General features: G+C 41.4%; 1 protein-coding gene across 19 annotated transcripts in view; it reads left to right on the top strand.

Moving 5' to 3' along the window:
• Nucleotides 1–26,698, top strand: part of Rimklb (ribosomal modification protein rimK-like family member B) — a 60,166-nt gene extending 33,468 nt beyond the window's left edge. For 6 of the 19 annotated variants that reach the window (XM_087658248.1, XM_087658247.1, XM_087658243.1 and 3 more), the window contains 5 exons: nucleotides 2,350–2,574; nucleotides 9,343–9,573; nucleotides 12,783–12,869; nucleotides 14,714–14,917; nucleotides 16,979–18,059. In XM_087658248.1, coding sequence (XP_087514374.1) covers nucleotides 2,400–2,574; nucleotides 9,343–9,573; nucleotides 12,783–12,869; nucleotides 14,714–14,917; nucleotides 16,979–17,445 — 1,164 coding nt within the window. In that variant the 5' untranslated portion in view covers nucleotides 2,350–2,399 and the 3' untranslated portion in view covers nucleotides 17,446–18,059. Of the gene's footprint in view, nucleotides 1–2,349; nucleotides 2,575–9,342; nucleotides 9,574–12,782; nucleotides 12,870–14,713; nucleotides 14,918–16,978; nucleotides 21,121–23,155; nucleotides 23,233–23,649; nucleotides 23,799–26,538 lie in introns of those variants that run through there. The other 13 variants (XR_015685660.1, XR_015685663.1, XR_015685659.1 and 10 more) reach the window with 5 other exon arrangements.
• The last annotated feature ends 1,130 nt before the right edge of the window (nucleotides 26,699–27,828 follow it).

Genomic DNA, 27,828 nt, shown 5'->3' with positions numbered 1-27,828 from the left:
ATGCTTGTTGAGGAAAGTTGAGGCAGGAGGTTTGGACTATGCGTAGTAAGACCTTGTCTCAAAACAAAGCACCACACATAACAAACTTTTCTGTTCAAGGAAAAGGGAGCATGAGTTTGTATCTTGTAGGCTCTATAGGATATCCCATTATAGGGAAAATAAAACATTTTTGTATTTCTATTACCTCCTATTGTCTTCTAGTGAAATTTAAGTATCTTAAACTACACAATCACTGTGTAGTTTATAATTTTCCAAAATTGGGGATGATATGGTGGTGTTGGCTGGATTTCTTCTTAGCCTAAATTCTTCTTAGCCTTCTTAGTCATTACTGTAGTAGCAGAGAATAACCTCTGGCTTAAAACCACTGTTTACCTTGCGAAAGAAATGGTTCTGATATGAGATTATTAGAATCAGTAGATACTTCAGTGGTAGGCTTGGCAAGCCAAAATACTGAGGGCATATGCTGTTGGTTTACCGTGTGGGTCTGTGGAAAAGACCTCCTCAGGTGATATTTGGGAAAGTGGGGAAGGCTTCATTGAGGGACTGTTTCTGTCTTGCTGCTCAGGAAGCTGCTGATCTGCCTTGCTTTTGCTTCCTTCTAATCTTGACCCGGTTCTGGGTTGAATTCCATGCCATCAGTCATAATTCCTTCTGCTGACGTGCTCTGCATCAGTGGCTTCACCTAAGGGTGTTTGTACCGACCGTGTATAGGCTTCCTTCCTGCTCTTTGAACAGTGCAGGCATTTACTTCTCATTTGCACTGTATTTGATCTAGAGATAATTTCAAGTATGCAAGAGAATATGTGCAGGTTATGTGGTTAAGTAAACTTTTGGTATACTCTGGATGGGAGTGAGGGATGTGAATATGTTTGGGGAGCTAGCCCTCCCTCATATCCAGGATACTGTGGATAAGGGACTGTTCTGGAAGGTTTTTAGGGTTGTATTATTATTATTATTATTATTATTATTATTATTATTAATTTATTTTTTTTTGGAGTAGGAGAGACAAGGTCTCATTTTGTAGAGCGGGCTGGCCCTCAAACTCTGGTTATCTAAAAAAAAAAAAATTTCCCCTCTTTATTATCAAACTAAGAGTGATAAATTATTGCTTTTCAAGACTGATTTTATTGTCTTAGCAATATCAATTTTCAACTGATTCAGAATCAGAGACATGGCACTCTGGAAAGATTCTCAGTTTTTGCACTCTAGTAAGATGTTTCAATGTTCCATTTAAAGAAGGGACACAAACAAAACACAAGAGTCAGAGTAAGAGTGCTGGCCCTCAATAGTGGTGCACAGTGATGGGCATGAGTGTGTGCTGGCATCATGTAGAGCTCTTTTGGTTCTTTATCAAGGTCTTTTCTCTTTCTTTTTTGAGTGACTACCTAAGATGCAGGGTTTTGCTTATGTAGGAATACAAGTTTTTTATTACTGAGAATGTAAAAAAGCAAGAGGAAGTAAAACTACAGATAAAATTACAAACTTAATGGGTTATCTAGTTATGGGGAAGTAGAATATCGTCAATGATTTTATACAATCCATTTCATTACTAGGAAATGAAGTGAAATTTTTTTCCAAGACAGGGTTTCCCTCTGTAGCTCTTGCTGTCCTGAACTGACCCTGTGAGGTCCACATGTCTTTGCCTCCTGAGTACTGGGATTAAAGGTGTGCACAACCATGCTCACCTGGGAATTAGATTTTGCATTATCATTAAATTTTTTTAGGTTTATTAAGTGTATGAGTGTCTTGCATGTCCACTCTTGCAGTATGTGCTTGCCAGTTGTCTACGCGTGACACTAAGTCATTGGAGGGTGTTCAGTAGAACTGGAGTTATGGATGGTTGTGTGCCAGCGTGTCTTTACAGCCTACAAGAGTTGGAATTTTAAGGGAAGGATGAAACAGTAAAAATAGAAATAGGCAATCAGATTAGGTATATACCTAGACAGAATTATATAATAATAATAATAATAATAATAATAATAATAATAATAATACAGGGAAATTGTACTGAAGGATAGTGCTGTGTGACCTGCTGTATTGCTAGCTTCCCCAGGGGAAAGTGGAGAAATCTTATTTTCTGAGATGTTCATATTTTTAGTGGTGGTAAGAAAAGAGAAGGCATTTGTTTGAAATAGGGTTGCTGAGGCTGGCCTTAGCTTCTCTATGCAGCCAAGTATGACATTGAGTTCCTGATCCTCTGTCTGGTGCCTAACCTCTAAGTAGTCAGATTATCTGGAAATAGTCTTCTCCACTTGTGTGTTTATTTTGCATAAAACTACAAAATTTATCTGTGAAATCAAAAATCTAGATGACTTCATCAATCTCATGTGTATTTTCTTTCCCTTCTAGATAAAAGTTTGCATCAGCTAGTCCTTGGAAGGAAGAACAAGCAGACCGAGATGTGTAGCTCCGTGTCTGGTAAGCTGTGGTTCTTGACAGATCGTCGCATCCAAGAAGACTACCCACAGAAAGAGATCCTAAGAGCTCTGAAGGCCAAATGCTGTGAAGAGGAATTGGACTTTAGGGCTGTAGTGATGGACGAGGTGGTGCTGACAGTCGAGCAAGGAAATCTGGGTAAGACTATCACAAATGCTCTCCTCGTAGCGAGTTTGTTTCTAGAGTCAGGAGGACAGGTGACTCAATAGCCTTATCATGAGCACTGCAAGTCTGTTCATGGAGGACAAGGAGCTCTGAGAGTTCCTAATGGTATCATGGATGGGAGAGCAGATCTGAGTTCAAGGGCTACATAGAGAGTCTCTTTAAAAAAGCAAAACTAAATAAATAAGAAAAGTCCCTTTACCGGGATTCTCCATGTGGTTCTCATTTCCCTCTACATAATATCTGCAGCATTATTAAGAGGGCTTATCAGATGGATGAGTGTCGTATGCTCATGCCTCAGAACGTGCATGGAGGTTCATGCCAACAATTAGTAGCCAGTCAGCTATGAAACGAGAAAGACATGTCCCACAAACTAAATAAATGTAATTAAACAAATCTGCTGGTAGCCTTTGGCGGCTGCAGCGGCGGCTTCTTTCTTTCTTTCTTTATTTTTTTAACACCTAAGACAGGCTTTGTTTGTCTGTGTAGCCCTGGCTGCTCTGGAACTCACTCCTCTTCCTCTCAAACACTGGAAGTAAAGGCATGTGCCTCTCCCACCCAGCACCTTCTTTCATTTGGAAAGGGGGATAACATTTGAAATGTAAATATATACAATAACCAAAAAAGTCTGCTAGGTAACCAAAATTTGGGATCAAGCATCATGAACTGTGATGATTAGTCCACATGGCTAGGTAGATGCTGGTTAGCCTCACAGGCTCTGGAATTACCCAAAAAGATGTGCTTCTTCGCATTCTTGTGAGACATCTTCTTAACTAGGTTAATTCATATGGTAAAAGTCACCTTGATTTTTAGCAGGACAATTCCTTGGCAAGGATCTTTCATCTATCAATATACCTCTAAATATCTAGGCATTTATGTGCATGGGTGTTTTGTTTGCATGCATATGTACACCAGGTATAATATGCCTGGTGTCTGGATGTCAGAAGAGTGCGTTGGATCCCCTGGGAAGATTTTGAGCCTTCATGTGGGTGCTGGAAATTAAACCTGGGTCTTCCTCCAGAGCAGCAAGTGCTCATCACTGCTGAACCAGCTCTTCAGCCCTGTATGGTGTACTAAATGCCAGCCTTTTTGTAGGGAGGTGAAAACTGCTTCTTTCACAGAACTTTTCTCTTTATTAAAAATGTTTTTAAAGTTCTTTTTCTTTGGAAAAATTTCCTCAGCATATACCTAATTACCAAACTATACCGCTATACTAAAGTGGAGTTGGTTGGCTCAACCCAAGTTAGGCATGTGGGGCTCTGTCCTTGGGCTGCCAGTATTCTATTTTCCCTGCTATCTCTTAGTTTTACTGACTGTGGTTTTGACTTCAGACTTCCTGTTCATCTCAAAGCCACCCCATTTGATAGCAAGGTTCCTTGTTTTCAAAATTGACATACTTGGGTCAAGCTCTTGTGTCAGCTGACCCGGTAGGGTAGAGAGGGTAAGGAAGACCGCCTTGATCAAACTTGTGGCAGGTTTTCATCTTCCCTGCTTATAAGGTGGACTATTGCAGCCCAGATTGGCTCCAAATGTCTGATCTCCTTTTTCTACCCTTGAGGGCTTAAATTAGTGGTATGGGTATCACATGTGGCTCTCCTAGATGAAATTTATGTGGTATTAATTTTTTTTCTTTTTGCTGAGCCTTCTGCTCTGAAATGACACCTGACATTAATTTGAGAAAAAAAAAATAGTTTAAAATACTTTCTGTTTAATTTTCAGTTAGATGCAATAGCTGCTATATGTGAATCGTATTTCTTGTTGCCACTCTTTAGTTTTTGGGTAAAAAGAAAAGAGAATTTTTTAGATGATTGTCATGTTAATTAAGTTCTGAGATTAATTTTCCAGCTAAGTCCAGTGTAGTAAAATTTCTACCAAAGGCCCTGTTTACTAGTGTGCCAGTTTTGCTTGTTTCTCTCTATTCTTGTATCCTATCTGCTTCTTCCACAGAAGATCTTATGCTAGCGGTTGCTGTTAGTGCACTCTAGCCTAGGCTGACTTGGAGCTCCTGTGAAACTCAGATTGGCCTAAAAGTTGAGGTGATTCTCTGTCTTGGCCTCTCTTGTGCTGGGCGAGAGCCACTGTGTCCAACTTAATAGTGTTTTTAAATCTGACACTCTGACATCTGATCCTGTTTCTGATGCTTGTTTGTTTTCTCCAAATTATTTTTTACTTTTCCGTTGGTGTGATAAAACACCCCAGCCAAACTCAACATACAACTTAGGTGAGAAATGGGTTTATTTCAGCCTCCTGTTGAGTCCAGCATTGCATATCGGTTGCTCGTCACCAGTAGAGTGAGTGCATGGCTGTTCATTTGCTTGTGCTCAGCTTGATGTCTGTGCTCAGGAACTGTGCTTAGGGAATGGTGTTGCCCTCAGTGAGCTGAGTCTTCCCATACTGCTTAAGGTAGTTAAGACAGTTCTCTCAGTCAGCCCCTCATTAAGACTCTCTTCCCAGGTTATTCTAGGTTGTGTCAGGTTGGCAGTTAAAACTGATAGTTTCTGTACCTTTGTGTCTGGTTTGTTCCATTCAGCATCTTTTTTGGGGGTGGGGGTGGGGGTGGGTGTGAAGGATCTCAGTGTAAACCAGGCTGGTCTGGTACTCACTGTGATGCAGGCTGGCTTTGACTTTGGCTCTCAGAGAGTGCTGTGATCAGTGTGAGTGACAGCCTGGCCAAGCTGCATGATTTCAGCAGAGTTCCATCTCTGATATACCTATCAAATTTCCCTTCCAAAAGCCAAATTCTAATTTACTATTTTTTTACTGTTTTATTCTACATTTTATCTACTTGGATTCATATCATCAACAATGCAGTATTGTATATCTGTGTCAACTTGTCACTTGTCTGTTTCCTTTTTTTTTTTTGTGGTTCTGAAAATGAACTTAGGGCTTTGTGTGCTATAAAAATGCATACCACTGATTACATGCCCAGGCCAGCTCACTCGACCCACAGTGGCCATTCTATAGCATATGAAATGGCGTTTCATGGCTTTGATTTACATCCCCCTACTGATGATTGGTGTTGAGTGTCATTTCAGTTAGTAAGATCAGCAAGTAGTCACTCTGTAGGTGGATACAGAGAAAGCTGAGTATCTTTTCCAGGGAGAGATGCATGTTCAAGTTCTTTGCTGAGTATGTTTTGCTTAGATTCTGTGTATTTTGACTTCCTTTCTGGTTTGGGGTGTCTCCATTCCCCAGCTGCTCGCTGCAGCTTAGCCACATGGTCAAGGCTGCTGCTCTGTTCCCGGATGACTTGCTCCAGGTAACTGTGATGTTTAGGTTTCCCTGTAGCTCTCAGAAGCAGAGCCTTAGCTTTCCTACCTGGGAACCGTAGGTGGCACAGAAATAAGTTCCTGTACAGAGAGCAGGGCACTCAGTGCAAGTAAGATCTCTATTACTCTCATTTCCCGGGGAGCTACTATGCTGCCAAGTTCTGTAGGAGGCAGTGCGGCCACTCAGGAGATAAGATTCCATGAAACTGCTCTGTTTTGTTTTTGAGGCTGGGTCTGGTGCGACTAGGGTTGTTTGAAACTCATTATGCAGCTGAAGCTAGCCTTGAACCTTTGACCCTCCTTCCCTCTACCCCCTGAATGCTAGGTTTACAGGGCTATTCCAGCATAGCTGGCCCTTTATTTTCAGTATGGCTGTGTATACATTGTATACTCTCTGTAGCTCTGGCTGCCCTGGCTCTCACTTTGTAGACCATGTAGACCATGCTAGCTCCAGATCCCCCTACTCCTGCCTCCCAACTGCCGGGATTATCGGTATGCCACACAATGCCTGGGTTTCTAATTTTTTTATTTGTGCATGCCTGTTTTGCCTGCATATATGTACCAGTTTCATGCCTGGTTCCTGGAAAGGCAAGAAGGTGTCCATCCCTAGGAACTGGAGTTGCAGACAGAACTCCATATGAGTGTTGGGGGGCTGGGGGATTAAACACATGTAACTGCTGAGCCATCTCTTCAGCCCTGCTCTTGGAAAAATACCTCCATTTTTATAGTGAGTAAATATGAGTTCAGTTATGCAGAATAGTAATTTTGACATGTCTGAATAATTTGTAAAAAAAAAATGTATGAGTGCCTGCATGTATGTATGTACTTATACATATGCGTACACTCGCACACATGTGTTGTTTACCACGTGCATGCCTGGGGCAAAAAGAGGTCAGAAGAGGGTGTTAGAAGCCTTCTTGTAAGCCCCATATGGGTGTGGGGATTGAACCCTGGTCCTCTACAAGAGCAGTAAGTGTTATAGTCCACTGATAAAAATAAATATTTTTATTTCTATGTATATGGGTGTTTTGCCTGCATGATGTCTGTATACCACAACCATGCCTACACTTGTGGCACAAACACCACAATTTAGTTAATAAGTCAGGGAAGAAATTTTGCTTTTTAGAGAAGAATGTATCCCAATCCAGTATTATTAACACAGTGCTTTTGATTTTGTGATACAAACTTTGGTATTTTATTCCTCCCTGGCCCCACCCCTTACTGACATTCAGGAGAGCTGAGCACACCTCTCCAGGACATCAGCTCCTTGCCCAGGTAGCATAGTGAGTGGATCTGGCCTAGTAGCAGAGGACATTGGTGAGCAGACCCTGAGAGGCAGACTTGTGGGAGAGCTGACCCCTGCCACTCTGCTGTGAGGTGGCATAGGTGAGATAGCTTCTTCCCTCCCTTTGCTACCTGTGGTCGTCAGAGAGCTGACCCTGAGGTCATGAAAGCAGGAGAGCTGAGCTGCAGACCCTGCACCTCACCTGGGCAGCACAGCAGGGTAGGCCCTAATGGCAGAGGCATGGGTGAGCCAGCCCCAAGAGTGGAAGGAGGAAAGCTAGCTCAACCCCTCGCCAGCACTAGCATTTGGGAGAGTGGATCCCATACTTGGCTGGGCAGCACAGGGAAGTTGGCTCTGGAGTGTGGGTGTGGGTGAGCTGAGCTGACCCTACCTCCTGCTTGTGGTGGCATTGGCTGGGCTAGCCAGACTGGTGCTGGAGAAATGCCCTGGTGGTGCCAATGTGGAGGTGAACTCGAAGGTGATCAGCTCAGCTACCACTTGGGTCGATAGGTTTTTCTTAAGTAGATAATTAATAGTGTGAGTCCTGATGGCCTTCAGACATCTTTACTGTTATTTTACCTTCCTCTCTCCTGCTTCCTCCTCCCCCTCTATGCTTTCCTGACTATGAGTCCCCACCATGCTCTTTCCATATCCCTCATCCAGTCACCTCCACTCTGCTATTCTCTACTTTATTGCTCCCCTCCCTGACCCTCCACCTCGGCAGAGGTTCCTTTTTACTTTTCCTGGCTTTCATAGTTAATCTAGGAAGTGTAGTCACATCTGAAGATGTAGCACGACAGCATTCCACAGTGTGTGTGCACCACATTTCATTATCCATCCGTTGGCTGAAGGACATTCGGGCTCTTTCTGTTTTCTGACTGAGAATAGAGCCAGGGGACGTAGCCGAGCCGGGATCCACAGAGTGGAGTGGGTCATATGGCAGGTTTATGCTTAGCTTCTGAGTACTCTCCGTACTGCAGGAGTGCTTGGACCATTAAGAGTCCCCTCACCCCTCAGGCATTTGTTCTTTGCCATTCTGACGGGGATAAAAAATGATCACACAGTGGTAGGGACAGTAAACCTTTATTTATTTATTTATTTTTGCTGTTGATTTTTTTTTTTGGAGCTGGGGACCGAACCCAGGGCCTTGAACAGGGCCTTGTGCCTGCTAGGCAAGCGCTCTACCACTGAGCTAAATCCCCAACTCCTGCTGTTGATGTTTTGAGACAGGGTCTCTCTGTAGCCCTGACTGTCCTGGAACTTCCTATGTAGATCAGACTGGCTTCCATGAGAGCTTCTCTGCCTCTGAGTGCTGTGATTGAAGGCGTGTGCTCTGTGGCCAGGTTCAGTGTGCCCAGGCCCATTTTTCAGATGGGTTGCTTGGTTTTGTTTGTGTTTTCCCCATTGTTGTTCTGTTTGTATATCTAGTTAATTCTTTGTCAGAAATGAATAGCTCAAAGATTCTTTGGGCTTCTTCACAGATTCTTTTTTTTTTTTTTCTTTTCCTTTTTTCAAAAGTTGATTGCTTTCGTTGTGCACACATTTTATGAAGTCCTGCTGGGGCAAGTGGACACTCTTTAGACAGTCCTTTCCTAAACACCCACGTCCTGCAGGATACTGTCTGTTTTCTTCTAGCAGGATTTCAGGGTTTCAGGTTTCAGGCCTAGGTCTTTGATCCATTTAAAGTCTTTATGTGAGGTGATAGATAGGGGACTAATTTCATTCTTCTATATGTGGACATTCAGTTTTCTCAGCACCATTTATTGAAGATGCTTTATTTTCCCCAGCAAATGCTTTTGGCATCATTGTCGAATATTAAACGGCTGAGTTTATGTGTACTCGTTTTTGAGTCTTTGGTTTTGCTCCACTGTCTGCATATCTTTTTGTTTTTGATTTTTTTGCTAGTACCATACTCTCACTATAGCTCTATAATATATCTTAAAATCTAGAATGGTAATCACCCCTGCATTGGGAGTTTTTGTTTTTGTTTTTGTGGGATTTTTGTGGTTCTATAAGATCTTGAGGTTAATTTTTTCTATTTCTGTGAGTGAAGTGGAGAATTGGGTTGGGATCACATTGAATCTATTGTTACTTTTTAAATAGAAAAGAGCTTGCATAGACCTTGAGCCCACTAGTCTGGGATTGAGCCGCCATATCCTTTTTTGTTAATTCTCCTTCCTTCTGTTTCAGGTCTGCGGATCAATGGAGAGCTGATCTCTGCCTACCCACAGGTGGTGGTAGTGAGAGTTCCAACCCCATGGGTGCAGAGCGACAGTGATATCACTGTTTTGCGCCACCTAGAGAAAATGGGGTGCCGGCTGATGAACCGGCCTCAAGCCATCCTGAACTGTGTTAATAAATTCTGGACGTTTCAAGAGCTGGCTGGGCACGGTGTGCCTCTACCAGATACTTTTTCTTACGGTGAGTTCACAGACAAGGATGTCTCTTTGGGGGCCTAGAGAGATGGCTCTGCAGGTAAGAGTGCTTTCTTTACCATTGTGAGAACCTGAGTTCAGATATCCTGCACCCCTGTAAAGGATGGATATGTTAACATATCCTGTAGCCACAGCTCCGTGGACAGGTCACTGGCTACCAGCATAGCTCCAGGTCCAGTGAGAGACACTGTCTCGGAATTAGGCACCTTGTAGTGATAGACACCTGGCATCCTTCTGTGATGTACACATGGACTCGTGTATGCATCACACATGTACACAGAAATTCATAGGAAGGTACTTGGTATCCTACATTTAACTAACAGTACAAATGATTGACCAGAAAGACCTTATCTTATAGAAGTTACTTTCAAGATGGTTGTGGTGAAGAGGGAAGGCAGGAAGATTTGAGTTCTAGACCAACCTACATCATATAGCAAGGCACAGAAACATCCTAGGCAAGAAGTCATTGTGTTTATTTTTCTGAGATTCATATGTGCGAATGCCTTCATGGATGCATTTGCACTGCATGTATACAGTGCCCTCAGAAGCCAGAAGAGGTCATCGGGTTTCCCAGAACTGAGTATAGACAATTTGACCTATTATGTAGGACCTGGGAATTAAACCTGTGTTCTTTACCAATGAACCATCTCTCCTGCTTTGTGAATCACATGTTAAGGTTAGCTTTGTGGGTTTGGGGATTTAGCTCAGTGGTAGAGCGCTTGTCTAGCGAGCGCAAGGCCCTGGGTTCGGTGTCCTCAGCTCCGGGAAAAAACAAACCAAAAAAAAAGGTTAGCTTTGTGACATGGGGTTTAAAAGGTTTATTACCACAATGTTGTGTTAGTCCAGTTAGTAAGATCTTCAGGGATACTCTAGCTGCTAGCTACCGTGCTTAAACAAATGAGTATTTCTGTGTTCAAATAAAACTTTATTGTACAATAAGGCAGTAGGTCAGAAGTAGCCCACAGGCCTTGGTTTTTTCATAGCTTAATATTTTTATACTATTTAAGAGAATGACCTTATTAAAGATGTGTGGTATTCTTTTTTTTTTTTTTTTTTTTTTTGGTTCTTTTTTTTCGGAGCTGGGGACCGAACCCAGGGCCTTGCGCTTCCTAGGTAAGCGCTCTACCACTGAGCTAAATCCCCAGCCCCAAGATGTGTGGTATTCTTTAAAGCAGCACTTAAACTCTGTGACAGTCAATTTGATGTGTATTAACACTAAAGTGAAATACAAATATCACAGCCATAATGAACTTGAAAAAGCTTCTAATGGTTTTTGTACTTGATCATCTGCCCATAGCAAACATCACAAGAGGCACATTTTGAGTGACAGTGCCAATGGCCTGAACCTGATCTGTAACCACACTTGGTTCAAGTCTGCCAGCCTCTGCTTCTGGTGCTCAGGTTGTGCCAGGCCATCCAGCTTTCTACAGAAGGATCCTTTTCTTTTCCTTCTTAAGACAGGGTTCTTCTGTGTAGCCCTGGCCACCATCTGTAAACCAGGCTGGCCTTGAACCCAGATTTGCCTGCCTCAACCTCCTGAGTGATAAGATTAAATACACTTATTTCTACAAAATCATTTCTTCAAATAATGCTCAGTAGAATGCTTTAAGATTTAATGAGGTTGGGGGCTGGAGAGATGGCTCAGTGGCTAAGAGCACTGACTGCTCTTCCAGAGGTCCTGAGTTCAATTCCCAGCAACCACATGGTGGCTCACAGCCATCTCTAACAAGATCTGATGCCCTCTTCTGGTGTGTCTGAAGACAGCGACAGTGTACTCAAATATAATAAATAAATCTTAAAAAAAAAAAAAGATTTAATGAGGTTTTAAAACGAATTCATTTATAGTAAAATAATGGAACCTCACACGCATGTGTTAAGTTACTGCTTTTAGTATTTACACAAAAGTACAGAATTAGTGTGGACCACTTAAAGGCTGATTTCCTAATGCTCCTGGCTTCTTAGTTTGGGAAGGAGAAAACGTTTCACTAGACAGTTAATTGTACCTTTAATGATGAGGAATTAAACTGTTTATTTCTGTAAAATTGTGATATTGTTCATATTGTCCTGATGTCACAAGCCTTCTTTGCTTATTTTTGTCTACTACCCTGCTGATTCTTTTTATAGCTACACATTATTTTTGTTTTCATCCTGCTGCTCTATTTTTTTTCCCCAGAGCAATGAAAACACAAGCAGGATTTACTAGTGAATGCTCACTGTAGGAACACCTCTGACTCATAACAGAGATAGAAGGAAATTGTATGTTTGAGGAGTGGGGTGTCAAATTTAAAAAACAAAACAAAATAAAACCGTGCTGGGCCTAGTGGTACAGGCCAGTAATCCCAGCTACTCAAGAGGTAGATAGAGGCAGGGAAATCACATGTTAAGCACAGCTTGGTCTGTGAGTTCAAGGCCAGCATTGGTAACTTAGTGAAACTTTGTCTACAGTAAAAAATAGAGGGTTGCAGATACAGCCTTGTAAGAATGTCTGCTCAGCATATGTGAAACTGGGTTAAATCCATAGTGCTACACACAGAGCAGAGCCCCATGAAGCGCTGGAGCAGATGTGTAGGTCGTAGACATCTCAGAAAACTCATTTAGCTGTAGCCATCTGATTCTCAAAGAAAGTGTCCAAGAAAATGTGCTGGGGACGGGACACTGATAGCCACAAGGAGAGGAAACTAAATCCCTGTTTCTCATCCTGCAGAAAAATAATTTCAGAAGTGATTAAAATCTTAGTATCAGATCTAAAAATATGCAACCATTAGAGGAAAACACTTAAGATAGAGGTATTTGTATTTATGTCTGTATATCTATTATACTCACACTGCAGTTCTCAAGAGTCCATTATTTTGTGTGGGTGTTTGTTTGCATGTATGTCTGCAGCAGGCGAGTGCTGCCAGTGGAGATTAGGGACGTTAGAACCTCTGGAACTGCAGTTTTGAGCAGTTGAACTGCCATGTGGGCACTGGGAATTAATTAGGTCTTCTGGAGGAGTAGTCAGTGCTTTTACTGCGCCATCTCTCTGTCCTCTGAAGATGCTGTTTTCAACAGATAGTTATTCATAATTTCTTCAAGAAAACTAGAAAAATTAGCTCTCAGTCCCTTAACCATCTGCCTCCCTTGTGCTGTGCTTAAAATTGGTCCCAACATACTTTCACCATTAGCCAATTGCCAATTAATTTTTCCTCAAACCAGGTGGCCATGAAAACTTTTCTAAAATGATTGATGAAGCGGAAGTCCTGGAGTTCCCAATGGTGGTGAAGAATACACGGGGTCATAGAGGTGGGTAAGATTTGTGGGTATGCTATTTAGTTGTGAAATTGCTTTTGCAAATTAACAAGGGGGATTTTGGATCAGGACTTCTGAAGAATAATTGAAGACCAACCAACAAGTATATAAGACCACAAACTTAAAGGAAATGTCCAAAACTTAGATTTGGTGAGATGCTGCTTTTAGAGGTTTTGGTAGAGGTGTTAGCATGAGTAAACAGGTCCCAAGTTAGTGCTCTCAGCAGCAGTTGCAGTTGTCCATCATCCCTGCCCCTCAGGCTGTCTTCCTGGAACACTTGAATGTCTAAGGCAGGATTGATAAAACATTTTAGTAAATTAATTAGATACTGCATCCTAAATGCTGGCTTTGTCTAAATGTTCTGCATCATAACTACTCAGTGATCTTTAAATGTGAAATCACATGAGGTATCAGCACATGGACAAAGAGTTCTTTGCCAAATGTTACATCTGTGGCCTTTACTCCAGTTCCCAGAAGTCTTCACTGCCACCTGAAACCTTAGGAGCATGTTGTGCTGCAGCATCTCTAGAGGTGGTGTGAAGAGTACACATCTTTCCTATGTTTCCAGACTCTTCTACAGAAGCAGTCCAGAGGGTTCTTGACCACATCCATCATCAAAGCAGTCTCAGCATTGTGTAAAGTTTGGGTACCAGCGTTCTGTATTAGTCATTTTTCCATTACTTTGATAAATGCTTGTCCCAAACATCCTTATTTGGAGTAATATTTTCATAGGTTTTTATTCTCTGCCTCATAGTGCTACTTTATTAGCAATTACATTTTTCTTGACTCATTCTTTCAAGAATGTTTTACAGGGTCTTTTCTCTGGGTCACTGTTGTATAAATATTCCTCCAATATTTATAGGTATATTATATAGCATTCTTTTTGAAGAAAATGGTTTTTCAGAAACTTGCACTGTGATAGACTGCCACTGTAGGTTGGCCGCTAAGGTTTGTTACCTTAAGATGTTTGTGCCAGACGTGTCAGCTCTTTATACATAGCCCACACTGCTTTTCTACCTACCCCAACTGTTGGACATTGTTCCCATATGCAGCCTTATTAGTCTGTTGCTGTTTGTATTTGTTGCTCCGTTCTACTCAGTAATTTCCAAAGCTAGGCTCTGTTCTAGGACAGCAGTCTGTTTCTAGCTGTTATATTTGCAGCCATCCCCGAGCCACTTTTGATTCCTGTTGCTGTGGTAGGTTGACTTTTAAGCAGAAAATGTATGTAATACATGCAAGAATATGATGTGTAGGACATGTGGGACGTGTAGTTCAAAATTCAGCTAAAGCCATTAAGTTTGTTTGACTTATGATAGCTAAGAACCTGGGACCTCTATGGTGAAGGCTCAATAAACAAGAGCTGCATACTGTCTGTGACTTAGTGTTAGAAGTCAGCAAAAAGGAAGGCAGAGCCAGTTCCCCCAGGGAAGACCTTAAAGACACATGCTACTTCTACTGACAGAAGGATAAACATAAAAAGCAGCGTGGCAGGCTGCTTATGTTACTGTGCTATAATAGATTGCTAATATGTAATAGTTATGTGTATTTAATTCAGGGGAAAGGGCTTTGCTAAAGAATGAGCTAAACTGGCCAACCTTTGGAAGAATACAGCACAGGTCCTCAACCTTATAAACAAGGCGAATAGTTTATGATTGGGGGAAATAATAGATCATTAAGTTTGACTCTGTTCTGCACATTATCTCAGTAATCATAACTAAGTCACTTAAGTCAAAGAGTAATTGGTTCTGAAGGAGTATATAGGCACCCAAGAATGTATTTTATCAACTATCCAGTTTCATGACTTGCGTGTATTGTATATTTTTATTTTTAACTCCTAGGCAAAGCTGTTTTCTTGGCACGAGATAAACACCATTTAGCTGATCTAAGCCATCTTATTCGGCACGAAGCTCCATATTTGTTCCAGAAATATATCAAAGAGTCTCATGGAAGGGATGTGAGAGTCATTGTTGTGGGAGGCCGTGTAGTTGGCACCATGCTACGCTGTTCGACAGATGGAAGGATGCAAAGCAACTGTTCCCTAGGTAAAGATAACACAGCACCTTCTGTTGGTACCTAAGTGATCTACACTTGGGAGGTCTAGCTCTCCCCTCGTTGTTAGTAAAAATTTACTCTATATTTTGTGATAACTTAAATTTTTCATTTTTGTTCAAGTTTCTGTCCTATACATTATATGTTTAGCATATTCCTTCTACCCAGCTGCTCTTGCTTTCCTTGCCTTTCTTCCTTTGGTCTCTTTGTCACTTTAAAAGCAACAACAGGCCTTGCCACATCCAATGGGCCATCCCACATGTGGTCACCGTCCCTCCCCACTTGTAAGCCATTTAATCTATAACTGCCAGAAATTCTGTATGTTTTTATATACACACACACACACGCACGCACACACGCGCGCGCACACACACACACACACACACACACACACACACACACACACACCCACCCTGTTCTGCCTGTTGTGCTTACAGAGTCCCCTGGAAATGGCAGTCACAAGTGGTAAGCTTACCATGTGGTTGCTGGGAATTGAATCCCAGTCTTTTTTAAGAGCAATTAGTGCCGCCAATCTCTGAGCCATCTCTCAGTGTCCCCCTCCTCATTCTATTGCTTATGTACTTCTGATACAGTTTCCCAGATTTTCTACTTTTGTTTTATGATTTTAAGGGTTTTTTTGGGGGGGGGGGGGTGCTGTTTTGTTCTGGACTTTAAAAATATTCCCTATATTTGATTTTATTATATTTTATTATATTTCTTTTCTGTTTTTTTTGTTTATTTTGTTTTGTTTTGTTTTTTATTCTGTTTTGAGAAGCCAACCTTGAATTCTCTGTAGCCTAGGCTGATATTAGCTCTCTCCTGTCTCAGTCTCGTGACTGTCCCTTCACCACACTCCACTGTCACAAACTCTCACAAACTGCACTGTCCTTCATTTCTTCTGTGCTAATAACTGCTGACCTCTCTTCAGCCCCCTTTGTCTCTGTTTATGTGTTTATTAACAAATTATTTTTGAGACATTTATACTATAAAGCCTTTGCTGGCCTGTGTAACACACTCTAGACCAGGGTGGCCTCACATCCCAGATCCACTGGGATTATACTCTAGACCTGATTCACTTGTTATATAAAGCCAGATGGTCTAACTTTTTATGCAAACATTTTTTTCTGTTCTTTTTTTTTTTTTTGGAGCTGGGGATCGAACCCAGGGCCTTTTGCTTGCTAGGCAAGCGCTCTATCACTGAGCCAAACCCCCAACCCCATGCAAACATTTTTTAACATAACCTTCTATATCTGTGGGTTCAAGTGATTTAAGTGAGGTGAATAGAGCTCTTTGTATGTTGCATCCTAAAGGTTCCTGAAAGCAAACAGTATGCAAAATCAGTAGGAGTGAAGAAAGATTCAGTCATGCTCTACTTTAACCTCCTGGGGACCCTCATCCTTTCCCTGGCATAGTTAGAATATTTGGATTGAGTTGATGAACTGGAAAGATGAGCCTACAATGGTCGTTCCTACACTGAACATACTGTCACTGTTCCTAAGCAGTAACATTTTAACAACTCTTTGGTGTTTCCATTGTATCAGGTATTACACTCTTAAAGATCCGATTTAAAGCATATGGCAGGACCTAAGTACTACAGATTCTGTTAAGGGCTTGTGACCTTCTTTCTTTAAGTCTGGTATCTCTGGCAGTGATAGATTCTGGAACCCTTCCCTTGTGATACTGAAGAATGTTTTTATGGTTTAGACCTTAAGGGAAGTTTAATGTTTTCCTACAACTTCCTTTTCTTTTTTTTTTTTTTTTTTTTTTTTTTCGGAGCTGGGGACCGAACCCAGGGCCTTGCGCTTCCTAGGTAAGCGCTCTACCACTGAGCTAAATCCCCAGCCCCACAACTTCCTTTTCTTTAATCTGTGTTCTGGAAGATGAACATATTTTAAGCCAGGGGTGATAGTGTATGCCCATAGTTCAGCACTCAGGAGGCTGAAGCAGAGGACCATGAGTGGGAGGCACTTTATCATCGAGCCTTGATCGGACAGAACAAAAACCAGTTTCACATAGAACTGCATTAGTAACTCTGCCTCTTCTCTCGTTTTCAGGTGGTGTGGGGATGATGTGCTCATTGAGTGAACAAGGGAAGCAGCTAGCTATCCAGGTGTCTAATATCCTGGGGATGGATGTGTGTGGCATTGACCTGTTGATGAAAGATGACGGCTCCTTCTGTGTCTGCGAGGCCAATGCAAATGTAGGTTTCATCGCCTTTGATAAGGCTTGTAATCTAGATGTAGCTGGTATCATAGCAGACTATGCTGCCTCCCTTCTGCCCGCTGGGCGGCTCACCCGGCGCATGTCCCTGCTCTCTGTGGTGTCCACTGCCAGTGAGACCAGTGAGCCGGAGCTCGGTCCCCCTGCCAGCGCTGCTGTCGACAACATGAGCGCCAGTTCCAGCTCTGTTGATAGCGACCCTGAAAGCACCACCGAGCGAGAGCTGCTCACCAAGCTCCCAGGGGGGCTGTTCAACATGAACCAGCTGCTAGCCAATGAAATCAAACTCCTGGTGGAGTGACTCCACTGGTAAATAGTTAAACAACAAAACCCTTGTAAAACTGTCTCCCTGCACCCCATCCCCTTCCCCTTAACCAACTTGCAATGCTGTTCATGGAGAATGTTCAGAAGGTTGAGATAAAGGTAAAGTAAGATTGATTAGATGAAGGGAAAATAGATGAGACCCCTTAGTGTAATACTTAACTGATTCATTTACAGATCTCACAGAGAGGAATACGAAGTGACACACAGAGAAATGGCAGGCTCTCATGTTAACCTTTTCAGTTACTAAAAGCCTGCTTAAGGCCATGAGGAACATGAGAAGTTTTTTTCCCTCTCCTCATGGTTTCTTGCTTTTGTCTTTATGTAGAGTGGTTTCGATTCAAGAACTTGGTAGCATGACTTCAGTTTCAAGATTTGTATAGAGAAAAACATCCACTTAAAATCCAGAAATGTTTTAAATAATAATCTGAAAATTCTGCCCGTTTCTCTCAGCTAGCATTTAGCACATAGTTTATGAACTCTAAGGGGCTCTGACTGGAATTTATATTCATGTTTGTCTTTGTTTTTTTTTCCCCTTAATTTGGGTGGGAGGGTAATGTGACTATAACCCAATAAAGATTTTTAATAACAAAATTGGCATGTTTGCATGATGAAAGGGAAATGAACAGTATTGCAATGTTTGGTATACAAAGTAGCATTTACTCAGTGTAGATGGTTACACTAGTTGAAGTTTGTGCATTGACTTGTATTTGCTAGTGATTTAGTCTTTCTCAAAGGATACATGCTCTGTTACTGTTACATTGTTAACACATGCTGGTAACACCCTTGCTCTATGACTGCATCTTTAACAATGGCCAAAGTAAACAATGCTACTTTTCTGGTTAACAAGACACCACTCAAAACATACATTTAAAAGTCTCCCTGCCTTCCCTTTTTTCTGTTTGGATGAGTTAAACATTTAAGGATATAAAAGACATTTCTGGAAGGCAAGTCAAGATATTAGGTATAAAGCTGAAAGGATTTCTTAATGCTAACTTTTTATGTTTGCAGTTTTCACATTTTAGAAAGAAGTATATATGTTGCATGCAAGTGTACATGTTTTATTCTTTGTTTACACCAAACAGAATAGATTCTAGAGAATGGCATGATGGGAAACAGTTTTTTACTTAAAACAAAACAGATGAATTGCCTTAGACCTCGATAGTATAAGATACTCCCCGAAAGACAATAGGAAAGTAGATGTTTCTTAGGCTTTTCTGTGTGTATGAATGTTGTTTGTTTTTGTAGACTGTTTGGTGTATGATTTATTCAAGGCTACATGCTTTTATTTAATGTCATGGCTGTGCATTTTGTTTTTTATGCTTAAGATCTGGAGGGAGGTGGGCTGGTTGTTTTGGGGGGGGGTTATTTAAATATTGAGTCTCATAGCCCTACTCCTAAGCCTTCGGTACTGACCACTCTGTTCCTTTTTTGAATTGATGAAAACCCCAAACTGCATATAATATGAGCCTTTAACACGAGGAGTAAAATCTAGTCGTGAGTCTGGAAGATGTGTTAAGAAGTGGAGATGCTTCAGGGGTCAACATAATTCCCCAAGCTTTTCTTGCTTCTCCAGTGCTGTTTTTCTTCAGATGGACCTTAACATAATTTCTCGGACACTACTTAGAGACTTGAAGGCGATAATAAGACATCAGTATCATCCAGCTCAACAGAGGTTTGATCATGGTTAACTGTGTAGTTCTCTCATTTTAAAAAGGAATGTAATAAAACTTGGTTTTCCCCATAGAATTAAATAATATTGAAACGGAGTGAAAGGTTTTATTGACAAATAGAATAGTACCTAATCTGTGCACTCTCATTTCACCTCAGAAAAAAGACACACAAGGAGTTCCTAATCTGTCTTTAGGGCACTCTGATTGCATCTGCAGGTTCTGATTTGCACAGCATGATTGGGAGTCATACAGACGTACCTCTGATTCGTTAACAGAATAAAAGTACTTGGTACTTTGCTGAATGATCATATTTTGGAGGGTGCATACTATTTGGTATAGACATAAATGAGCAACTGTGTAATCAGATCCTAAGACCATCTGGTTGCCGCATACACTATGATAGACATGTATGTAAGTTCATGCATTTGAAAACAAATAGAGCATCTTCACTTGTTAAAATTCACTTCTTATGGTGGGATAAATAAAGAAACAGGGAAATTATAGTTAGCCATTTTTCTAAAGCAAACACTATAAGAAGTTTCCCCAGCAGTTTGACGCCTGGTTATGCAGCCGCTGTGGAGAAGTGCAGCTCTTCACCAGCCACCCTCTGGGTATCACACTCACATGTCACACTGAAAGCAGGAAGGGTGCTCATCAAATTAAGGTAAACAGTAAGAACAGATCGCTCTGGAAGACCTCAAAGGAAACAAGTGAGAGTTGACTTATTTTCATAAATTTTGTATAGTCATCACTACTGTGAGAAAATGTGTCAAATTTGTGTAATCGTGCCAAAAATCTGAATTACTGTAAATTTTTTGTACACTGTTAAAATTGTAATTCTTAACTGTATTTTAATGATTCTGATTTTGTTTTTGTTACTTATGATGAGAATTGGACTCGGATCCATGTATTATGAACTATGCCACTTAAACTTACTAAATTTTTTGATACTTTGTTCATTTCTGCTGACTTTTCTCCAATGAACTTTGAAATCTTTCTCTATGCTATCAATAAGAAATTACCTTGGGACGTTAGAAAAAAATCCAACCAGAGACTTGATTTCATCGGGCACTTTCTCAGACTAAGACAAAGCCCTGCAGGCATTGGAGAGGCCACTGACCATCAGTCGTCTCACTCAAGAAGAAGAGTGGAAGCACAGAAGCTCCTCAGTCACTGAACCCCCAGTTTGGGGTTGGGGGGTGTTAGAGACACTGTGAAACCCAATCTTGTGTCATGTCTCTCTCCTGGTTCGCTGTTTTGAGAAGGTTTGTGGGCTATTTGGCTGGTGAGACACGATCCCCTCCTAAGAACATGTAGGTGCTCAGACAGGTAACCTCTGCTGCTGCTTGTTTGTCTGTTTGTTGGCTTTCATTTAAAATTTACTTTTGTTGTGCTAGGATTTTTTAAGATGTAATATATTGCAGGGTTTATAACCAGGTTCACTGCTTTCTTTTGTTTCTTAAAAAAGAAGTTTCATTTAGTGTAATGTAGGCGCCTTGGAGTGTTTCAGTGACAAGTATCTCAGAAGCCTGCCGTTGGAGCCATCTAGTCTTCCAGATTAGATTGGAAATGTTTTTCGTTTTGGGGTTTCTTTTGCTTTCTTTATCCCAGTGCACTTTGCCACACCTTTTGGGGTGGCTGCTAACTCTAGTGAAAATATTTTTTCTATGTCAACAAAAATTTGGTTCTTAAAATTTCCTTAATGTTTACATTTTTAAAATTGTTTTTCAAGAAATATTCTAATATTTTGCACTGTTACTGTTCTTTGCCAGCCTTTTCAGGAGCCAAAATATACAAATACAAACAAACAAAAAATACTCAGAGAAAATACTTTCCTTCTTCCCCCTTCCTGCTGATGAGTGAGACGTTTTGAGAGCTTTGGGGTCAGTGCCCTTCTAAACTTCCCCTCCCCCAGTAACGCAGCTGCGCAGTGCGTGCTCAGTGCAGTGGCTCGGACCGTGCCCAGCCCAGCCTGCTGGCAGGTAATTGGTTTCTCCTTAATTTCTATCAGAAGGCTAACATTATATTTTTTTAAGTTTTCTTTCTGTAACACTTTAAAATCAAGTCTCAGTTTATCATAACTTGGGTTTTACAAATAATGCATAAATATGGATGGTAGCAAGTAATGTGAACAGTTTATGGGGTAAAGTTTGAGCCGATGGGGATGAACTGAGGACGTGGGGATTGTGTTTAGCCATTAGACTCTCCATTTCTGCATATATGTCTAATTAAGTTTTCCGAGTGTGACTTTGGCTTTGCTTTGTTGTGGGTTTGTTTGTTTCTTCCATTTGCTACTCTGGCTTAAGCTTTTTCAGGGCTTGGTGTTCCGAACACACAGTGAGCTCACAGTTTAAAGACATCAATTAGGAGTTGACAGGTATGGAAAACTAGAGTTGTGTAAAGGTAAATTAGGCTTTAGGTTATATATATGGTTTTTAAAAACTCTGTAGTGTTTATTTGGCCATAGTGAAGTGCGAGGGACTTGTGAAGCACAATAGAAAGCACTTGGTCGTCTTAGAGTTAATGTGTACAGAAGTAACCATTGTAGCCTGATGCACTAGTCATAACAGGTAAATAAACATGACCAGGTGAAGGCCGACCATAGATCTAAAGCATACACATTATAGATCTGAGCATGAAAGGAATGTTTCTGAAGCACAGCATGGTTAACCAGAATAGTTAGCCAGGGTCGTAAAACAAAGTTAGTGGTAGAGGAGAAGCATAGGTGTACAATTTGACAGTCTTTCATAGTTATCTCTTCCCTCTGTCTGTCCCTGTCTACACACGGTCTCCTCCCTTCTGTTCTTCCTAAGATCTTCACTCTGAACACTAGTCCTTGTATTTACATTTGGGGCAGAGGATTTCAGAGCCATTAGCCAGCACCTTTTTATCTGCTATCTTATAATGTCCTATAACATATAGCAAAACACTAGTTAGTGAATAAGAAACCGTAGCCCTTGGTACTTTCTACACCTAAATAGAGGCATGTAATAAATTATCATTAGCCTATTCTGTGCTTCAGTTGACACAGGAGACAGGGACATCCTCTAGCATCTTAAGATAATTATCTATTGAACTGAACTGAAATTTACTTGTCCAGGAATCCCAGCTGCACTCCTGCAGGGCTGTATGAAGTGTTCTGAGAAGGAGTCGGGAGACTCTTGTTCTCTGGATGAGAATGGCCACCATTACAATGTTTGCATAGCGTAGGGTGTGCAGAGTTTATTTAAACAACCTCCATTCTGCTGCCCCATTAAATACTGCTGACTTGTAAGGAATCTTGCTTTAGAGTTTAATGCACTCAAAGTTACGAGGTGGACCTTATATAGTATGTTTACCTGGCTGCTATTTGGGGTTTGGGGAACATGAGGGGTGGGGTGAACTGTTGTTGTTTTAGGTTTCAGTCAGACAGACATCCCTGCGCCTCAGTTCCCAGAAGCACAGCAGGCCTCTAGGAGCATCCGTGGGAAAGGCGCAGTCCTGGCATCACCAGCTTCTCCTCCTCAGGCTCATCCCATATGCAGAGGTCAAAAGGGTGGGGCTTGAGATGGGGGAAGGAACGAGAACATAGACGCTATGTCATTGCAGTGCTGCTGTCGACCAGCTTTTGGTGCTTCTGTCAGTGTGTGTTTGCTTGTTTTAAGTTGGCAAGTCTGTACATACATTATTCGGGAGGGTGGAAAACAAGCCATTATCACTGCTAGTCAGTCTTGGGAATCAGTACGTAACGTCAAATTTCAAATGTGGACTCCAGTGACAAAGAATGGGAATAGCAGTGAATATTAGATTTTTAAAGGCAGAAGACATCATCCACTCAGCTCTCTTAGAACCATGTTTTGCCATTCTTTTCCCTCCCCTGAATTTTTCTGTGTTTGTAAATAGTTTAAGGAAAATACATTCATGGTCAGCCCTTTCTAAGAGACTTATTGAATATTAACTCTTATGCAAAAAAAATATATATATATTATATATACCGAGTCTTATGGGCATACAAATGCTACCCTATTTTAAATGTAGGTGGCGTATGTGTTCGTGTTTTAATGTATCAGAGCCATTGGGCAATAAGCAGTCCAGAACATTGAAATCTCAAGCAGGTAAAAGCACCTAAACCCTTAGTTTCTAGAACTATGTTAAGTATTTTATATTGTGTGCTCCTTGGGTAGTCTCTGGATTGTAGACTACCTAGATACACCTTATACCATAATATGTTTATTAATAGTCCATAGGAATACGGAAGGAAGGAAACAGCAGAACAGACCATGGCTCTGACGATGACTACGGAGTACAATCATTCCTCTTCCTTTCTTTCCATTTTTAATTTTCCTAGCTTAGCATGAACACTGACCATACGTTATTTGATATTCTGTGATTGGGTTTTTTATTGCTGATTACTGAGGTGGGATAGGCAAGATATGAAAATGTTGATTCACATGTGAAAATATGCAATGTTAAAGCTTTTGTTTAATTTGAACAATAAGCAAGGCCGTTTTCTATATACCCTTCTGCTGCAGCAGAGAGATAAACTGGTAGGTGGCAGCAGAGAAAGGAATTCCTCAGACTGATGGCTGTTGACTGAGAAGAGATAGCATGAGACTACCGAGTGGTGGAGGAGCAGCAGAGATGAAGGCTGGACTCAGGAAGGCTGCCTCTTTACTGAATGGTAAGGCATTTCCAACCCAGACGGAGTATTGACTGCAGTGGTGTGAACCTGGATGCCTGTCATTTTCTACTTGGGTTGAGCCTGACCTTACTGGTGCATTATCATTCTTTCTTTGCAAAGTTAAAATCCCCCACAGTACATGGAAACATACTGACTTTAATGTGTCAAACTATGTTGAATGCAGTTTTATTTAACTAATTTTTTAAAGATTTATTTATTTCATGTATGTGGGTACATTGTCACTGTCTTCAGACACCAGAAGAGGGCATCGGATCCCCATGACAGATGATTATGAACCAATATATGGTTGCTGGGAATTGAACTCAGGACCTCTGGAAGAGCAGTCAGTGGTCTTAACCACTGAGCCATCTCTCCAGCCCTTATTTAACTATTTTATGAAATTAAGACCCTCCCCTTTAGTAGGAATGCTGGCTGGGAAGCTAATGCTCTCCCACTCAGGTTTTTGAGTTTTTTCCTTTATTATTTATCACTTAAGAATCAGAGTCTTAGTCAGTCTGTCTCTGTCTGTCTGTCTGTCTTTCTCTCTCTCTCTCCTCCACTCTCCTTCCCCATTTCCCCTTGTGTTTCTTCCTTTGATTCTCCCCACTGCCTCAGGATTTTTACTTATTCAGTGTTGCTCTACTCCTCGTCCTGTGTGTTTTGTTCTGTTTTGTTATAGGTCTCTAGCCCTGGCTGGCTGTCCTGGAACTGACTATGTAGACTAGGCTGGCCTTGAACTGGAGTGCTAGAGTTAAAGGCATATGGGTTTTGGTTTTTCTGGTTTGGTTTTGTTTTTACATTTACTTTTATGTTTTTTTTTTGTTTTTTTTTACAGTCTTTGCCCTTCTCCTAGTCCCTCTTCCACAGTTCCTCATCCCGTCTCTTCGAAGGTTAGGCTCATTTTCTCCCACTGAGGCCAAACCTGGCAGTCCTCTGCTGTTGTATATGTGTAGGAGGCCTGGGACCAGCCCTTGTATGCTCGTGGCTCAGTGTCTGAGAGATCTCAGGGGTCCAGGATAGCGAGACTGCTTGTCTTCCTATGGAGTCACCCTCCTCAGCCTTTCTCTAATTCTACCACAGCGGTCCCCAACTTCAGTCCATTGGTTGGGTGTAAATATCTGTATCTCAGTCAAATGCTTGTTGGACCTTTCAGAGGATAGCCATGCTAGGCTTCTGTGTGTAAACACACCATAGCATGTGTTCCTCTTTCGTCACACTCACCAACATGTGTCATCACCTGAGTTTTTGATCTTAGCCATTCTGAGTGGTGTAGGGTGAAATCTCATGGTTGCTCTGCCTTGCATTTCCCTAGTGTTTTGTTTTGCATCAGTGTCTTATAGCTCAGGCTGTCCTCAGACTCCTGCTGCTACCAATGAGTACAGACATGTACACTGTAACATGGCTCCTACTAGTCTCTGTAACTGAGTTATTGGTCCACAAATACCCGACTATGGACATTTGCAAAGATTCATTGTCAAATACAGTCTTGAATTCAAGCGTGGATTAGTCAGGCTTCACTTGGAGCACTTAACATGCTAACCCGCCTCTTACGTCCTAGGCAAGTCAGGCAACTCCTCTGAACGTTAGCTTCATCCCACAACCCGTGGTCGGGGAGAGAAGCAGCTTCTGAGAGTCGTCCTTTGAGGTGCTTGTATAATCAACATAGTAGCTTATTAGGAAAAGATTTCCCAGGATTATAGACCCAGAGCCAGAACTGTTCTCTTCTGTGTTAAAGTGTTCTTTACACCGCGCATTCTTTAACATCTATAGTTACGAGACACATGCCCTGTACTGGGAGCTGTACTTAACCAGTGTAAGCCTGGGGGATCTTTTCAGAAAGCTTGCTAAGACACTCTGTAGGTAACCAGCCACCTCTGTGCGCTTACATCCACCAAACCATGTCAGGGGCAGGCTTCATGGTGTGAATATGTTCTCTTCAACAGACATTCTAGAGAGCACAAAGGCATCTTCGCATCTTCCCTTACTCAGATTTTGTTTTTAATTATGTATATGTGTGTGGGCGGCTATGTATGAACACCAGAGGCTGAATCTCTGGAGCTCCTGTAACTCTAGCCTCTGTTTTACACATTCTATTCCTGTCTCAGAAAATGAGTAAATCTCTCACAGAGATGAGCTCTTCTAAAGGTCTTTCTTTTCCTTGTAGATTTTAAAACTAAAAGAGACAGGTAGAGTCAACAGGATGAATAATAGTAACATAGTAGTGGGACACCTGCTTGTCCAAACATCCTAATGTTGAAAAATACTCCACTGTCTTAAACAGTTATGTCCCAGTCAGCAATTTTGGCTAGTATATAGAAATGTTAAATTAAGGATGAAGAAGATGACCAACTTGACTATTAATATGAAGTAAAATTTATTATGCATGTAATTGAAAATTTAACCTAGAGTACAAGAATCAGAGAATTAAAGTTATTAAAGATTAAAGTATGTGTTTTGGGCCTTGTGCAGTAATTTTATTATAAAATTTCTTTTGTTTTAAAAGTATTGTTTCCTTTTGAAGCAATACATTTACTTACAGTAGCATTCTTTGAAAAATACTACAATGCAACCTGTGACTCTAGTTTTAAAAATTATGACCATTAAATCTGTTAGCTAAGAACACCCAGTCAGAGAGCGGTCAGAAAACAGTTGAAGTTTTGTGACATGTGGTAATGTTGGTGGCTTTGTCATGTGCTCTTCACCCCCTCTTCCCCACTAATGACTTCTGGTTTTTCCCCAGGTTCTCTCCAAGTAACCAGTGATCTCCTGGAGAAGACAGAACTCGTCACTTTAGAGTGGAGCGAGGATACGGAATAAGAAAGAAGTTGTTCTTTGTGTCCTGTTGCATTCAGTGTGGGTTTTCTTTGTGTAAATTAAAACACTGAATGGGGATACATAAATCGGAGTGTGATTTGTTGTTGTCAGCAGCTGCTGTTTGTGCCCACTCTGTCTCACGTGCTAGTCCAGGAGACAGATCAGCCCAGGTCCTTCCTTCTTCCCCAGTTGTCTTTGCAGTGAGGTGAGGGCTCCTTTCAGCACATAGGCAGGCAGTCATGTTGGATGGTCCCCCATGAGTGCTCATACTGAGTAGTTGTTGCCATGGTAATCACTGAAGAACTTGAAGAAGAACACTCCTATTGCTCAGATTCACATCTAACAATGGTTACCTTTGGACACATCTGTCTCCATAATATATTTATTTCAAAAGAAAGTGAACAAACTTAGCTTGTTGGATGGATATATAAGGATTACCTATGATACAGTATCACCCATTGTTGAATATTAACACTGCCAGCCTTACACATTGAGTTATTGATAGCTTATTCAGAACTATTGAATTATTTAATTGGCTGAAAACATGGGATGTTGCCCATGTTGGTAAACACTCTACTGAAATAAATGTGTTCCTAAGATCGATGTTTCTATTTAAATTCTTAGAGCATCTTGTGCCTACATGGGACTTTGTGCTATGTGTGCATGTTACATTTTTTTCTAGACATTTTCCACATTTTGTTAGCTGTATTTTTCAAAAATCCTCATTCTAAGCCAGGCACAGTGGAGCATTCCTTTAATCCTGGATTTCAAGGTCATCCAGGGATACACAGAAATCATCTCAAATTAAGAGTGTAATAAGGTCTGGAAATTACATGATAGAAGCATGTTTAGTGTTCTGGAAAAACAATGGGGTGATGAGACACCCTGTGGACTTGTTACCTCATTGCTGTGACTGCACCCAACCCAGCAGCTCACCACAGCGAGGAAGGGGAGGAGCGCTGCTCAGGGCACCTCCTTATCAGGACGCAGAGATGAGTGCTGGTCAGGACCCACTGGGCTGGTGCTGCCCTTATCTGTAAGGGTGAGGATGGGGGAGCTTCTCACCTCTGTTAACCCAGTCTGGCAGATCCCTCGCAGGCATGCCCAGAGGTTTAGCTGTCACGCCCAACAGTATAGATAGTGTACCCCTCAGGTAGCCATTATCAGTCCAGTGAGAAGTATCCCAGACCCAGCAATGTGACAGCTCTGAAGTTAA

Source organism: Rattus norvegicus, chromosome 4, assembly GCF_021556685.1.
Source record: "Rattus norvegicus strain SHRSP/BbbUtx chromosome 4, alternate assembly SHRSP_T2T, whole genome shotgun sequence".
Classification (NCBI taxonomy): domain Eukaryota; kingdom Metazoa; phylum Chordata; class Mammalia; order Rodentia; family Muridae; genus Rattus; species Rattus norvegicus.
This window is presented reverse-complemented; position numbering and strand designations above follow the sequence as displayed.